Genomic DNA, 18,147 nt, shown 5'->3' with positions numbered 1-18,147 from the left:
CCAAGACGTTATTGACTTGCTCAATTTGTGAAGTTCTTTCTTTCGAATAAATCATCCAGTTTTTCTGAAATTGTAATCATTTTTTTGTTTACTTACAGTACTCAAGTGTTGATCTTCTTCTACAATGTTTACTCCACACTGCACTCTGCCACCCTCCTCTCCCCCACCCCCACCTGCCACACAAACACCAACACACACTTTCATCCATAACCAAAATGACCTTTCCTTCATGGCTCATGGTGTGACATATCAAGTGATCCCTTCCTTTAGTCTTGTTTTCTTCCCAATTAGATTCAGTACCCCTTGATTAGCTATCCAGTCTGCCTATACAATCTTCCAATTCTTCTGTAGTACATCATTACAAAGCTTCTATTCTATTCTTGTTTATTTACATTAAACATCAACGAATTTCTCTTTTTCAGAAACACTTTTCTTGTTATTGCTCATTTGCATTTTATATCATCTTTATATCTACTATCGTCAGTTATTTTGCTATCCAAGTAGTAACATCCATCTTTCCATGTTTTGCTTTCCATCCTGTTCAACTGCTCTTCTATGCCCTTTACCATCTTTGAAATAATTACAGCATCATTGGCAAACCTTAAACATTTTATTTCTTCTATCCCTTTCTTTTCAAAGTTCACCTTGGTATTTTCACTGTTTGCCCAATGTACAGAGTGATTGGAGATAGGCTATAACTCTGCCTGACTCCCTTCTCAACTACTGCATTCGTATTATGTCCTTTGACTCTTGTAACTGCAGTCTGGCTTCTGTACAAGTTGTAGATACCCTTTTATTATCTGTTTTTATGTCTGATACCTTCAGAATTTCAAAGAGTGTATTCACGTCAACATTTTCAAAAGCTTTCTCTAAATCTAAAAATACTATCAACATGGGTTTGCCTTTCTTTAACCTGTCTTCTAAGATACGTTGTAGGGGCAGTATGACCTTGCTGTACCTACATTTTTGATCTTCCCCGATGATGGATTTTATCAGTCTTTCCATCCTTCTGTTAATATTTGACGATAATAATGTACAACAATCACTTATTAAACTGATGGTTCAATAATATTCATAATTGTCAGTGCTTGACTGTTAACAAAACTATTCTATTTATGCAGTGAGGTCTTTCCCTTATCTGCTCTACATTTTATTGCAATTTATCACGGATATCTCTTTATGATACTACACACACACATATTTAATAGCACTGATAAATGAGATTAAGCTTGAGCAGTGATCTGTTCTCTGATGTGCAATTCAGTGTTGAAACTGTTGTCGATGTAATTACAGCAAAAAACTGATAAAGGCAGTTTCTTCTGCAGGCATGTTCAGAGGTTTATTCACTGGTCATTAGTTGTCTGCAATTTAACCTCAATGACAGTAATCATGTAAATCAAGTGACTTGAACAATTTATGAAGGAATTCAATCTGCTGCACAACAATTGCTGCCTCATTTTAACTAACCATCACAAAGAACAACAATGCATTTCAAGTTGCTTCAACCATGACAGTTGCATTTTTAAATACCTAAATGGCCTATAATGACATAAATTACTTTTGGATTAAAGGAGGCCACTGATCAAAAAGCAGAATGGTTGAGTCATTGATAGGCACACACAAAAGAAAAAAAACTTGCTAGTTTTTGGAGTAATCATTTTTTGAGCTAGAGTAAAATACACACATGGAGTGCATGTCACCCTACATACATTTCTTCACAACCTCAACATCTCTCCCATCTGCTCTACCTGGTCCTCTTGTACCCTGGACGTTGACCTTCTCCTCTCTGGTGGCTCCACCCACACCTTTGTCCACATTAAACCCACTACTCACCAACAGTACCAACATTTTTACAGATGCCTCCTTTCTATACCCAAAAATCTCTTCCATGCAGCCTTGCCACTCATGGACAACGTATTTACAGTGATGGGATTCCCTTGCTCAATATGCTGAAGACCACACGAAGGCCATCACAAACAGCCAATACACTCCAAATCTAGTCAAACAGATTTTAAATATCATATCCTCACAAATGCCTTATTCCCCACCACATCCAAGAATCAGTTACAAAGGAGCATTCCCCCTGGTCACCCAATAGCACCCTGGAATGGAACAACTGAACCATATCCTTTGCCAAGGCTATCATTCTCTCTCATCCTGCCCTCAAATGATGGACATCCTACCCAAGATCCTTCTCATCTAGCCCACCCAATCTACACAACATTCTACTCCATCTGTATGCCATGTTCATCCCCAATCCGTTGTCACAGGGATTATAATCCTGTGGCTGACCAAGGTGTGTGACCTGCCATATCCACCACGCAGCACCTCTTACTCCAGCCCTGTCACAGGCTTATTCTACCATGCCACAGGCCAGGCAACCTGTAAAAGCAGGCATGTCATATACCAACTCTGCTGCAAACCCTTTTATGTCAGTATGACTACCAACCAGCTGTCCACCATGACGAATGGCCACCGCCAAATTGTTGCCAAGAACCTAGTTGACCAATCAGTGGCACAACATGCAGCTGAGCACACCATGCACAGTTTTAATGGCTGCTTCACAACCTGGGCCATCTGGATCCTTCACTCCATCACCAGCTTCTCTGAACTACACAGATGGAAGTTATTCTTACAACACATCCTCCACTCCTGTAATCATTCTGGCCTCAATCTCAGATATAATCCCTGCACCCTCCACCCAACAGATTCCCCTTCCTTTGCCCTGTCACACCTATGTTACTTACAGGGTGCACTGCTCTTCACCAGCCTATACAACTGTGCATTAAATGCATAGCCCACATACCTGCCACCCCTCCCTCTTGCATTCCTAGCTGGCAAAGCAAGTGTCTCCCTCTAAGCCACTAGCCACACCCCCTTAGTCCCTCTCCCTGTCTCTAACACCCACTATCCATCCCACCTGACACTACCCCAAAATAACTAGTCCACCCACTGAGAAACATAGCACTAGCACTGTTAGTCTAGCTGGCAACACGTAAAGATTGAGGTGTGTGCTTTTTCTGCCTTTTACTTTAGCTCATCAAAGGATTACTCTGAAAGTAAGAATGTGTGTGTGTGTGTGTGTGTGTGTGTGTGTGTGTGAACACGCGCATGTGCACACCTATCAACAACTCAATGCTTCTGCTTTTCAGTGTGTGGTCTTCTTGTATTCAAAAATATTTACATTCTACAATAACTTTCCTACGGCATCAATGTATTGGTGTCACTGAAATTCCCAACAAAGAAATAATTGCATATGAGGTCTGTAAGAAAAGTATCTGACCTTTGGCCAGGAGGGGAAAAAACCTGGCTTACCTGGAGTGCTGGACACCTAATCACCCCCAAAGTAGTCCCCTTCAGACTCCACAAACTGCTCCCAGCAAGTGCCACCACTATTGCAAGCATGCTGAAAAATCCTCTTTTGGAATAGAGTTTAGGTCACTGTCGTTGCTGCCTTAATGTTCTCTCATCTGAAATTGCTTTCCTTTCAATGGCTTCTTGAGTTTGGGAACAGCCAGAAGTTGCAAGGGGGCCATATCAGGAGTCAGGAGATTAAAGAGCCTGTCGACACACAGGAATCTGGTTTTTTGTCCAAAAAAAAAAAAAAAAAAAAAAGTCTCAATCAAGTGTGAGGAATGTGCTGGAGCACTGTTGTGATGGAGGTGCATCATTTCTCTGTTGACTGCAAATCTGGTCTCCTGCACCACATAGCATCAGGTAGGCAATGGAGAACATCCCGGTAGTACCCTTTGGTGATTGACTCTGTGGTGCGTACTCATTGTGTATCACACCACAGGAGTCAAAGAAAGCAGTCAGGATCACTTTGGACATTGCTGTGCACTTGGAAGGCCTTTTTGGTCTCGACGATGAGGAATTCTTCCACTGTGACGACTGGTATTTGGTTTCCGAGTTGTACCTGTATGCCCAGTGCTTGTCACCAATGATTACGGTGTTTACGAAGTCAGGGTCAGTGTTTGTGGAGTCCATCATGTACTGTGAGACTTCAATATGAAGCTGTGTTTGCTCCACTGTCAGCAGCTTTGGCAAGAATTTCGCAAACACTCCCTTCATGGCCAAATCTTGAGACACAATGGAATGTACTGAAAAAGTGCTGATGCCCACCTCTTCTGCAATTTATCTCATAGTTACATGACAGTCTCACATCACCACAGTGTTCACTTTGGCGATGACTTGGTCATTTTGGCATCATGATGGCCAACCAGAGCATGGCTCACTCTCCACTGATTTACAGCCACCTGTAAACTGCTTGTACCACTCCTTAATCTGTGTGATGCCCATAGATCGTCATTGAAAGCAATCTGAATCTTCCAAATGGTTTCCATTTGGCTGGCGCCCAGTTTCAGGCAAAATTTGATGCAGTAGCGCTGCTCCAGTCATTCCGTCATTTCCCTTGCAATGAAAAACTGATGCAAGCACTACACACAATCTCACTTAACTGCTGCTTGCCAGCAACTGACACAGTCGACAGTTGGGAAAAAAATCGTGCATGCGGATGAAGGTTCAAGTAGGCTGATGCAGGCATGCTAAATTTAAATCAATCAGGTGTTTGCAAAAGAAAAATAATGTTGGATACTTTTCTAACACACCTCATATAGTAATCAATTCTGCATTACACAGGTGAGTCCAAATACTTTTGATCAAGGATTATTTTCTAACACACCCCACATAACCACCCACATAAAAAAAAAACAGATTATGAAACCAGACTGTTGCTTAACTAAAATTGGTCTTCATGTTCAGTCTTCTTTGGACACTCAGGTGAAAAGTACACAATTCAACACTACTGTCCAATTAGTGTGTTTGTTCTCAATGCTCACTATTTTTAAAAAAAAACACCATCTCTGTATTTCTTCTCAGTAAGTTTCCATGTACTCAAAAGGAGTCATGCTCCATACAGAACAATAATTAAAATTTTTAATTTTACTTTTTGCTTGTTGACGTACTGAGTACTGACATTGGTGAGGTATATAGATGCCTGAAGCAACGTTTATAATTTCCTGACAAAGATAAAAGAATTTGTGTTTAAGCATACTCTATTTACATATCTTGCACCAGTTGTTGCAAAAGTCACAATATTCATGCATAGTTTGTATCCTTTTCTGCTCAGAGATTCCCATGGTTTGCTTTATGCTCTGGTGATTTGTTTATGGTTGTGAATGAAATATTCGTGGATAAAAATTTATTTTTCAAATTTCAACCTACACAGCGATCACAAAATTGCATTCAAGATGTAAAATTCAAGAAGCCCACCTTCTTGAACTAATGTTTCCTTAAAACGACATTGCCTTTTTCCATTTTTAAATAATGTTTTCTTTGGAATAGCCTCAGTAACAATGAACTTGGAACTTTTTTATTTAAAATAATGAGACTGAAGCTGTTTCCAATATTCACGATGATTCAAAATTTCCTGTTGTTGTGACAAAGGTTTTGGTGTACTAGTCACATGATAAATCCAACTTAGTGTAGACATTAATTTTATACTGTGCAAAATATTATATTCATTAAATCTTACTAATTCAGAGGATTTGTTACTGCTTTTACAATAAAGTGAATTCTGACAGCATTAGTAATACAGTTTTATTAGCAATATAATTTCAAAATTCCAAATAATATTATCTTGCATAGAAGTTTACCTAATGATCTGTTTCTGTTAGGCGTTCAGTGGACAACTGATTTAAAGCCACTCCGAACAAACTGGATTAAAGAGTATCTTACAACTGCTCCATATCTCATCCTTGTATTTAAGCAGCTCTATAGCTTAAAGGAAGATGGAACAAAAGTCATACATTATTACAACGAGATGAGTGTTGCAATGGCAGCAGGAATACTCATCACAGCTGTACATGTAAGTATTAACAATTAATGACTTATTGCTCTCTCTCTCTCTCTCTCTCTCTCTCTCTCTCTCTCTCTCTCTCTCTCTCTCTCTCTCTCTCTCTCTAAATATGCACACAGTTAGTGTGTTTTGAAGAGATATGCAACTTCAAAATTATTGTGATCATCTGGGAAGAAATAACTGTTAAAAAACATTCTGGTCAATGACTGACTTTAACGTTCTCCAGACTGTGTTATACACTCCTGGAAATTGAAATAAGAACACTGTGAATTCATTGTCCCAGGAAGGGGAAACTTTATTGACACATTCCTGGGGTCAGATACATCACATGATCACACTGACAGAACCACAGGCACATAGACACAGGCAACAGAGCATGCACAATGTCGGCACTAGTACAGTGTATATCCACCTTTCGCAGCAATGCAGGCTGCTATTCTCCCATGGAGACAATCGTAGAGATGCTGGATGTAGTCCTGTGGAACGGCTTGCCATGCCATTTCCACCTGGCGCCTCAGTTGGACCAGCGTTCGTGCTGGACGTGCAGACCGCGTGAGACAACGCTTCATCCAGTCCCAAACATGCTCAATGGGGGACAGATCCGGAGATCTTGCTGGCCAGGGTAGTTGACTTACACCTTCTAGAGCACGTTGGGTGGCACAGAATACATGCGGACGTGCATTGTCCTGTTGGAACAGCAAGTGGTAGAACGATGGGTTCGATGACGGTTTGGATGTATCGTGCACTATTCAGTGTCCCCTCGACGATCACCAGTGGTGTACGGCCAGTGTAGGAGATCGCTCCCCACACCATGATGCCGGGTGTTGGCCCTGTGTGCCTCGGTCGTATGCAGTCCTGATTGTGGCGCTCACCTGCACGGCGCCAAACACGCATACGACCATCATTGGCACCAAGGCAGAAGCGACTCTCATCGCTGAAGACGACACGTCTCCATTCGTCCCTCCATTCACGCCTGTCGCGACGCCACTGGAGGCGGGCTGCACGATGTTCGGGCCTGAGCGGAAGACGGCCTAACGGTGTGCGGGACCGTAGCCCAGCTTCATGGAGACGGTTGCGAATGGTCCTCGCCGATACCCCAGGAGCAACAGTGTCCCTAATTTGCTGGGAAGTGGCGGTGCGGTCCCCTACGGCACTGCGTAGGATCCTACGGTCTTGGCGTGCATCCGTGCGTCGCTGCGGTCCGGTCCCAGGTCGACGGGCACGTGCACCTTCCGCCGACCACTGGCGACAACGTCGATGTACTGTGGAGACCTCATGCCCCACGTGTCGAGCAATTCGGCGGTACGTCCACCCGGCCTCCCGCATGCCCACTATACACCCTCGCTCAAAGTCCGTCAACTGCACATACGGTTCACGTCCACGCTGTCGCGGCATGCTACCAGTGTTAAATACTGCGATGGAGCTCCGTATGCCACGGCAAACTGGCTGACACTGACGGCGGCGGTGCACAAATGCTGCGCAGCTAGCGCCATTCGACGGCCAATGTGTTCTTTTTTCCATTTCCAGGAGTGTAGATATACAAAGTTGATAATTTTGTTATGAAAACCATATTTCTTATGAGCAGTTTTGATCCTCTTCTTGTCTTAAATGATAAAACAGATAACCAGTTCTGGAAATGCATATAATGTAATTTCATGATGAATGTGATATGGGTGCAACAATTGTCAGTATTAAATTTATTATACCCCAGTATACCAACATTTGTGATTTTTACATAATAATCACAGTTATTTGGCATCAAACTCAACACTGAGTGTGACACATAACATCTGTATTCTGCAAGTCACCATAGTGCGTGATGGAGGATACATCTTATTCCAGTATTATTTTTCTCTTTTTCTATTCCATTTGCAGATTGTACATAGGTAGACAGATTGATGGTACCCCTCTGTATGAGCCTCAATGTCTCTCATTTTAGAGCCATCATTATTACACGAGATGTATGCTGAAGGAAGGAACATGTTTCTCAACTTGGAATGGAATGTGAAATCTCAGGATTTTGCGAGTAAGGTGTTATGTGATTGATGGTTACTTTCTTGTACCATTACTCGTTGCTACTGAATGATGGAGTGTCCTCCTCACTCCTTAATACTCTCCACAGCTTCTTCTTATCTAGTACATGGCCTACAAATCATCTAAACTTATGCCCGAGATTTTCCATATTATCTTTTCCAGAGCTGAATGTTTGCTGGTGACTGCTCAGGTAGTTTCTAATTATTTTCCTATTACAGCTGTTAAACAGAAATATCTTCCTGCTTTTATTACCTTTTGCCCAATACCAGTGATCAATAATGTTGCAATAGCCTTGAAGGTCATAGAGTATTACATCTATGTTACCCAAATCAAAATATTTGGGCCTACTTGTTGCCAGCAGATACAATGCGTGTCCCTCTTGGATGCACTGTTTTACTGATTGCTCTAAATAATTTTTGCAAAATATATTTATTACAGTGTTTCACAATTATTTGCACTTGCCTTCAATTCTAAAAGCATGTGTGTGTACAAGTCTATAGCTGGCAGACTGACCTACCCCATTTCTCACCCATCAATTTGGCGAAATCCTCAATAGCATCATCCAACAATGTAGAGTTACAGATTTACCATATTTCGTTCATGCAAAGAGCAGGAGCATGTTTTATCACCCAAGACAGCATTAACAATGACTGATTATGGATGTCTCTCTGAAAGTCATCCTGGAACAGCTGTTTCTGTTCAGTGGGCACAAGACAGTTGTATTGGGAGAAAAGTGTTTGTTTCTCTGCAGCACACATTTTCAACAAGGTCCCACAAGTACTAAAAGTAACAAAATGAATATTTTCTAATCAAAGCTCATCACTTTTTCTCTATAGGAGTAATATATGTCCACTTAATTTTGATTGTTCTCAAAGTAGCTTACTAAAACAAATGAAATTTAGAAATAATTTTTGTAATGAGGATTCAGAATTGTTACTTGGTCCACTCATCCTGATTTGGAGTTTTCACCGTTTACTCAAGTTATTTCAGATGGATGATATATTTGTTTGTACCAATTCATCTTTCCGTAACCATTATTAGTAGTTTGACATTAACAATGTGTACAAACACATTCTTACTGTGCACAAAAATGGAGATAAACATGAATACAAATTTCACTTGATTACTTGTAGGTTTCTCTCATATCATGCTAATAGTAATGATTTATAATACCTTATTTCAGTATGCTGGGCTTGTATCACTCACTAGCACACCACTCAACTGTGGACCAGCACTACGTAAACTGTTGGGACGGCCAGCAAATGAGAAACTTACTCTGTTGCTGCCAGTTGGATACCCTGCAGATGATGCTACTGTTCCTGATCTCAAACGCAAGCCACTAGAAGATATACTGATTGAAATATAGGACACTAAGTATTTCTGTGAGCTACTATTTAGCTTACAAGGACACTGCCACAATAAAGTGCATTTTTTTCTTTACTTTTCTAGATTTATGAATACTTGTTATACATTAACAATTTTGTGTATCATTTATTGCACAATTCTTGTGTGGATTTGTACCATAAATACAGAAAACTTGTAACCCGTGTTCACCATCTTCAAATATGGAATTCATTTACCTTACCTTTTCAAAACTACATACAAATGACTCAGTCATGTGCTAAATGCTACAGCAGTATGGCACAGATACAGGCATTGCTTCATCACACTCAGTGTTTATCGTCCTGATTTACTCTCACACACAGGCCACAAAGAGATGTACAGATGTAAGGCGACATAAAAGAGAGCAAATGGAAGAATGATGTAAGTATTGTAACAAATGTTACTTTCGTATCTTCCAGGAAGAAAAATGCAGCTACCCATTGGTTAAACTGTACCTTCATAATAATTTGCAGTTTCTCATTTTAAGACACCCCACTTTCTGAGACAATAATCAATGCATTTGAACACTGTAAGACACTGTGGAGTCTATGCAAAGCCATTCAAACTAAAGAGGCACATTGTCTTCAGGTGACTGTGAGACTATGCTGACCTGTACACTCTGGCATTATAAAAACTCGTCAACAGTTAAAATGGGGATGCGACTGATCATCCTTCCTATAGTACAGATCTGGTTGGCATCACGTGGCATCCATCATTTTTAAGAATTGGGTGGACAATGTTTCACCTCAGAGGAGAAACTGCAGAGAACAACAACAACATACCAAATGTATAAAATACAGTATAGACACGACTCTTGATCCTGCGTGTGTGGTACTGACATGTGAAGGTTTCTGTTCTTGTCTGTGTTGGGCAGAGATATTAGATGTGGTGAAAACAGTGGAGTGGAGCCACTCAATGCCATTAGTCATCATCATGACGTGCTTAGAGTTATCTATCTCCACAGTGCAGTGCATTATTATTATTATTATTATTATTATTATTATTATTATTATTATTATTAAGTTTATCTCTTGGTAAGGTATAAAGACAGATGAAACCCTTGGGAGATTTACGCAACAGTTCAAAGAAGCAGCTCATTTGAGGTCTTGAGTGTTTACTTGGCACAAGCTATCTTTGGCGGGTCATAGCACTTGAGACTTAGTATCACAGCCGATTGTGAACCAGCATAACAAACAACAACATTAGCCTTGGTCAACAACTTCTTGAGGGTGACAGGTGTCTCACGGCTGCCAAGATTGCAGGTGAGGTCGATGTAAGTCATGCCAAAACCTTTGCAGTTATCACATCTGCATCTACATGACTAGTTAGCAATTAACACTTAACTGCTTGGCAGAGGGATCAATGAACAATGCCCAGACAACTGATTTACTTATACACTTTTGAATAGTGCACTGGAAAAAAGACTAAAATTTTTTCATGCATGTTGTTATTTTATTAAAATGATCATTTGCCCTATATACGTGGGATTCAACAAAATATTTTGGCAACTGCAGTAAAAAGCTGGCAACTGAAATTTTGTGAAAAGATCTGGCTGCAATGAAAAGCACCTTTGTTCCTGTTTTAATGATTTCTATCCCAATTTACATATCATATCTGTAACACGCTATCGTGTTTCACGATAATATAACAGTAGCTGCCCTTCTTTGAACTTTCTTGATGTTGTTCATCAATCCTGCCATGTAAGGATTCCATATTGTGCAGCAGTACTCCAGAAGAGGACAAAAGGCATAGTGAAGGCAATCTTTTTAACTGATTTGTCGCATTATGTACGTGTTCTGTCAATAAAATGCAGTCTTTGGTTCACCCACAACATTTTCCAAGAGATCATTCCTATTCACATTGTTTGTAATTATTATCCCCAAGAATTTAGTTGAATTCACAGTCTTTAGATGTAGACAATCAGTAATAATGTGGATGACCTCACACTTTTTATTGTTTAAGAGTCAACTGCCACTTTCCACCCTACACAGATACCTTGTCTAAATCATTTTGCAACTGGGTTTGCTCATCTGACGATTTTTCTAGATGCTAAATGACAGCACCATTTACAAAGATGGCTGCCCAGGTTGTCTCCTTAATCATTTATACAGATTAGCAACAGCAGAGGGCTTATAACACTTCCTCGGGGAATGCCAGATATCACTTCCATTTTACTCAATGACTTCTCATCAGTTATTATGAGCCGTCATCTTCCTTACTGGAAATTATGAATCTAGCCACATTACTGAAATGATACTCCACAGTCACACAATTTGATTAAAAAATCTTGTGCGGAACAGTGTCAAACGCATTCTGGAAATCTAGAAATATGGAATCAATTTGAGATCCCCTGTCGATAACATACATTACCTTGTGTGTATAATGAGATACTTGTCTTTCACAAGAATGATATTTTCTGATTCGGTGCTGACTGCATGTCAATATATTGTTTTTTTCGGGGTAACTGATAATGTCTGAATGCAATAAAAGTTCCAAAATCCTACTGCAAATCAACGTCACTGATATGCATCTGTAATTCAGCAGAGCACTTATATTTCTCTTTTTGTGTATTGGTGTGAGCTGTGCAATGTCTGTCTTTGGTATGGAAGCAGTTGTATACAGTTGCTAACTACGGAGCTATTATATCAGAAGACACTGGAAAGATCATAGTTGGTGCACAGTTACACTGAGACAATCTACTTCTCAGTTACATTAGCAGCTGTTCATTATTTGAATTCTGGAATATTTACTTCATCTTCTTTGGTGAAGGAATTTCAGGAAGTTGGGTTTAGCAACTCCACTTCAGTGCCATTGTCACTGTAACATTCCCACTGATACCACACAGTGTAGGTACTGACTGTGCCTAGCCATTGGCATACTTTACATACATCCTGTTTCTCTTTGGATTTTCTGCCAGATTTTGAAAGAGATTTTTGGCGGGAATTATTAAAAGTATCTCACATTGGCGACCACATTAAATTTCAGGCTTCTGTGAAACATTGCCAATCGAGGAGATTTTGTGTTCTTTTAAATCTGACATGCTATTGCATCAGGCGAGCTAGCATTCAGGAAATTGTGCTCCTGGTGGTTTCATTGCCTTTTGACAACTGATAAAAAACTGAATTGTTTGCATACTTTGTCTAGGGCAGAGAATTGTTTCTAACTCACGTTGTCTCCTGTGATGAAACACTGGTACATCATTACACCCTTGCATCAAAAGCAGCAAGCACGGAATGGGGAATGGAGGGACCATTGAACGCAAAATTATGGCTGTCAGCTGCCAATGTCATGGTGACTTAACTTTTTTTTTTTTGACCAGAATGACTGCATACACAACAGACTTGATTCTATGAGGACAGGATGTTGAAGTTACCTGTTTGGTGGAGGTAATGTTTTATGACAGCAGGGCTATGCTGAAAAATGGCCTAAATACTTTTTACCATCAATTAAAAATACTTAGAAAATTAAGTCTCATGTATATTTGATTCACCCTCACACCTTAATGGACAGTATAAGGCATTCTTGCACAGGGGACAGGAAAGATGATACACTGTTACAACCAATGTCATGATCGAATGGTGATAACATTGAAAATTAGACAATACATATGTGCTGTATCTGTGCATATACCCTTTCTGATATTTACTTTTTTCAGATTTACAGCCGCATTCAAAATTAAAAAAAAATGGCATTCTAATTTTGTTACTGTAGATGACCAATTTGAAGCAATGATTGTACAGGAGGCATATAAAAATTATATTGTTGTTTTTGTGGTCTTCAGTCAAAATATGCAGGTCCCCATGCTACTCTGTACTGTGCAAGCCTCTTCATCTCCAAGTAACTACTGCATCCCACATCTTTCTGAATCTGCTTAGTGTATTCATCTCTTGGTCTCCCTCTACAATTTCTACCCCATACACTTCACTCAAGTACTAAATGGTGATCTCTTTATGTCTCAGAACATGTCCTCCCAACTGATCCCTTCTTCTAGTCAGGTTGTGCCACAAATTACTTTGCTTCCAAATTCTATTCAGTACTTCCTCATTAGTTACATGATCTACCCATCTAATCTTCAGCATTCTTCTGTAACACCACATTTCAAAAGCTTCTATTCACTTTTTGTCTAAACTGTTTATCATCCATGTTTCACATCCATACATGGCTGCACTCCATACCAATATTTTCATAAAAGTCTCCCCAACACTTAAATTTATTCCTGATATTAAAAAATCTCTCTTCTTTGGAAATGCTTTTTCTTGTCATTATGTCAACAGTTAATATCTCTACTTCAGCCATCGTCAGTTATTTAGCTGCCCAAGCAGCAAAAGTAATCTACTACTTTTAGTATCTTGTTTCCTAATCTAATTCCCACAGCAACACCTGACTTAATTTGATTACATTCCATTAGCCTAGTTTTGCTTTTCTTGATGGTCATCTTATATCCTCCTTATAAGACCTTGTCCATTCCATTCAACTGCTCTTCAAAGTCCTTTGGTCTCTCTGAGAGAATTAAAATGTTATTGGCAAACCTCAAAGTTTTTATTTCTTCTCCCTGGACTTTAATTCTACTCCAAATTTTTCTTTGGTTCCCTTTCCTGCTTGCTTAATGTACAGATTGAATAACGCTGGGGCTAGGCTACAACCCTGCCTCACTCCCTTCTCAACCACTACTTCCTTTTCAAGTTCCTCGACTCTCATAAATGCTGTCTGGTGTCTGTACATGTTGCAAATAGCCCTTCATTTCCTGTATTTTACCCTCAGAATTTCAAAGGGAGTATTCCAGTCAGCACTGACAAAAGCTTTCTCTAAGTCTACAAATGTTACAAACTTAGATTTGCCATTTCTTAACCTATCTTCTATGAGAAGTCATAAGGGTCAGTATTGCCTCACTTGATCCTTCATTTCTCTGGAATCTGAACAGATCTACCCCGAGATTGGCTTCTACCAGTTTTTTCATTCCTCTGTACAGAATTCGTGTTAGTATTTTGCAACCATGACTTATTAAACTAATACTTCAGTAATATCCACACCTGACAGCACCTGCTTTCTTTGGAATTGAAATTATGAGAGTTGACTGAAAAGTAATGCCTCCACCTTTGTAACTCTTCAACAGTTGGCAGCATTGGTATGCAGCAGGTACTGGCTTGTTCCATAGCCTCTTCTCTACAGCTCTAGTTGGCGGGAAGCCTTAGCACTGAATAGTTTTGTTGTTACGGTGTGAAGCATGGAGCCCTGTGCAGATGGTCGCTCAATGCGATTTAAGCAACGCCCAGTCATTGAACTCTGTACAGCAGGTGTCACCCCAAAGGAGATTCATCAAAGAATGAATGCATTTTATGGTGATTGTGTTGATGTGAGTGCTGCACGTCGTTGGGTGAGTAACTTTAAAGATGTTGAGGTGGGAACATCTGACCTGCATGACAAACAAAGAGTGGGATGTCCTGTGACAATAACCACCGAGTTTCACACGTAAAATGTTGACAGATTGATTCAGAACAATCATCGTATAACTCAGAGAGAAATTGCAAGCACAATCGGCATTTCACAAGAAAGTGTGGATCACATTATTGCTTTGCTTTGTTATCGGAATATCTGTGCGCAATCCCGGAAGCTGACTCCTGAAGTGAAAGTGCACAGATCTGAAATTTGCCAGGAACTCCTCTTGCGTTACGAAAATGAAGGTGATGCCTTTCTCCATTTAATTGTGACAGCAGACGCAATGTGGTTACACCATTACGACCCAGAGACGAAACATCAGTCTATGGAATATTGACACAAAGACTCGGTCCCACATTGTTCTGGGATGCAGATGGTGTTATCCATGTTGATTTCCTTGATCATGGAACGACAATAAATTCAGAGTGTTACATCACAACACTGCGAACTCTGAAATGGCAGCTAACAAGGGTCCAAAAGGAAAAGCGAAATGTTTTCCTGCAGCATGACAATGCGAAACCACACACTTCACATGCCACCACAGCAGAACTTCAGAGACTGGATCTCACCACCAAACGGCACCCTCCGTACAGTCCAGATTTAGCACCGTCTGACTTCCATCTGTTCCCAATAATGAAAGACAATCTATGGGGAAATCATTATGCTTCTGATGAAGACGTTGAGAAAACTGTTAGACCGTGGTTGCGTAACCAGGAGTGTCAACTTCTTCTGTGACAGCTTCAGAAAACTTGTTCATTGTTGACAGATGTGTATCTAACAACCTTGTGATTATGTGGAAAAGTGAATATTGATAATTAAATATCACATTCTAAGGATTATTTCTGTCTTTGATTTATTAAAATATTCCCATCCAAACCCAATTAACGAAGAAGGAGGCATTAGTTTTCATTCAACCCTCGTATTATATTCTTTTTGAAATCTTAGGGTGTTTCGTCTGTTTCCACATCAGATGGAATATTTTTGTCATGGCTGGCTCTGCCAAGCCTATCAGTCATTCTAACAGAACGACAGAATGGCTCCTGGAGCCATGTTTCGACTTACATCTCTCTGTGCTCTGTCAAATTCTTCTCGCAATATCATATCTCCCATCTAATTGTCATCTACATTGTCTTCTATTTCTATAAGTGCGCCTGCAAGTTCACATCCCTTGTATAGACCCTCCATATACTCCTTCCACCTTCCCCTTCTTTGCTTAGGACTGGTTTTCCATCTGAGTTCTTTGAATTCATACCACTGCTTTTCTTTTGACCAAAGGTCTCTAATTTTCCTGTAGGCAGTTTCCCCAATGACATATGCTTCTATATCATTATGTTTTCCCTCTAGCCATTCCTGATTGGCCATTTTGCACTTTCTGTCAGTCTCATTTTTTAGACGTCTGTATTCTCATTAGCCTGCTTCATTTAATGCATTTTTATATTTTCTCCTTTCATCAGTAAAATTCAGTATCTGTTGTGTTATCCAAGGATTGTTCCTAGGCCTAGTCTTTTTACTATTTAATCCTCTGCTGCCTTCACTATTTTTTCTCTAAAAGTTGCCCATTCATCTTCTACTGTATTCCTTTCCCATATTTTTGTTAATTGTTTCCTAACGCTCCCTCTTAAACTCCCAACAACTTCTTGTTCTTTCAGTTTAGCAAGGTCCCATCTCTTTTATTTTCTACCTTTTTGCAGTTTCATCACTTTTAATCTACAGTTCACAACCAATAAATTGTGGTCAGAGTGCACATCTAACCCTTGGACTAGCTTACAATCTAAAACCTGGTTCCAAAATCTCTGTCTTACCATTATATAATCAATTTGAAACCTTCCAGTGTCTCCAGGTCTCTTTGGTGTGTACAGCCTTCCTAAATCAAGTATTAGCGATGATTAATATGCTCTGTGCAAAATTCTACCAGGCGTCTTCCTCTTTCATTCCTTTTCCTTACTCCATATTCACCTAATACATTTCATTCTTTTCCTTTTCCTATCAAATTCCAGTCCCCCATGACTATTAAATTTTCAGCTCCCTTAATCATCTGAATAATATCTTACCTCATCATACATGCCTACAATCTCTTCATCCTCTGCAGAGCTAGTTGGCATATAACTTGTACTACAGTGGTGGCTGTAGGCTTCATGTCTATCTTGGCTACAATAATGTGTTCACTATGCTGTTCATAGTAGCATTCCTATTTTCTTACTCATTGTTAAACCTACTCTCGCATTACCCCTATTTGATGTTGCGTTTATAAACCCCTATTCATCTTACCACAAGTCCTGTTCCAGCTGCCACCAAACTTCACTAATTTGCACTATATCTAACTTCAGATTATCCATTTTCCTTTTTAAGTTTTCTGACTTACCTGCCCAACTACGGGATCTGACATTCCATGCTCCAATCATAGAATGACAGCTTTGTTTCTCCAGAGTAGCCCTGCCTGGACATCCAAATGGGGTACAATTTTATCTCCAGAATATTTTACCCAAGAGGACGTCATTATCAATTAACTGTACAGCAGAGCTGCATACCCTCCAGAAAAGTTATGACTGTAGTTTCCCCTTGCTTTCAGGCATTCGCAGTACCAGCACAGGAATGCCGTTTCGGTTAATGTTACAAGGTTAGATCAGTAAAATCATCCAGACTGATCGCCCTGCAGCTACCGAAAAGGCTGCTGCCCCTCTTCAGGAACCACATGTTTGTCTGGCCTCTCAACATATACCCTTCTGTTGCACCTATGGTATGGCTATCTGTATCCCTGAGGTATGCAAACCTCCCCACCAACAACAGGGTCCATGGTTCATTGGGCTGGGGGTGGGGAGGGGGGCCAGTGGGAGGGGGGGCAGTGGGAGGGGGGTGGGACAGAGGAGGAGGGGTGGGGGCATAAAAATAAGTGGTTGGTAATGGTCAATTCCAGTCATCAAGAGTGTTAATGGACTGACTTAAGAAGTTAATGTCTTATGATAATGTAGAACAGTAGTTGAGGCTGCAAGCTAACAAATGCCAAATTTGTCCTTTCACTTTGTACTGTTTAACACACTGACGTCCTTGTGGAAGGCAACAGCCAAAGCAAAGCCCTACACAGGACACTGTGGCCTACAGGTTGCCATAAGCTCCACTCTGTTTAGGACAATGCATCTTAAAATGGCATATTTGAAGTACAGTCAGTTACAAGCTGCTTTCTCATTTGGCCTGTAGATGAAGTCTTCAGCTGGTGAGATAATATCAGTTGAGCCTGGGTCACAGTTGCTGCTTCTTACAGTTCTATTTGCTGTAGATTTCTTGCTGTTCTATGCATTAATTTGTATTTCTTGAATTCATATTGTTATAAAGTGCAACAGGTACAATCCTCTATTTAATGTTTTTGATCATTTGTTCCAGAATTTATTTTCAACTGTGATATTATTTATTACAAAATTTCAGTGCCATTATTTATCACT

General features: G+C 40.1%; 1 protein-coding gene across 2 annotated transcripts in view; it reads left to right on the top strand.

Annotated features, from left to right (window-relative positions):
- The window catches only part of LOC126455714 (iodotyrosine deiodinase 1), a 99,263-nt gene extending 89,704 nt beyond the window's left edge, over positions 1-9,559 (top strand). Inside the window, exons 5-6 of one of the 2 annotated variants that reach the window (XM_050091483.1) lie at positions 5,676-5,866; positions 9,075-9,559. In XM_050091483.1, the coding sequence (XP_049947440.1) occupies positions 5,676-5,866; positions 9,075-9,257 (374 nt within the window). In that variant the 3' untranslated portion in view covers positions 9,258-9,559. The remainder of the gene's footprint in view (positions 1-5,675; positions 5,867-9,074) is intronic. The other variant, XM_050091484.1, reaches the window with a different exon arrangement.
- The last annotated feature ends 8,588 nt before the right edge of the window (positions 9,560-18,147 follow it).

This window comes from Schistocerca serialis, chromosome 2 (genome assembly GCF_023864345.2).
Source record: "Schistocerca serialis cubense isolate TAMUIC-IGC-003099 chromosome 2, iqSchSeri2.2, whole genome shotgun sequence".
Lineage (NCBI taxonomy): Eukaryota > Metazoa > Arthropoda > Insecta > Orthoptera > Acrididae > Schistocerca > Schistocerca serialis.
The sequence above is the reverse complement of the archived record's forward strand: the minus strand, read 5'-3'. Positions and strand labels throughout refer to the sequence as shown.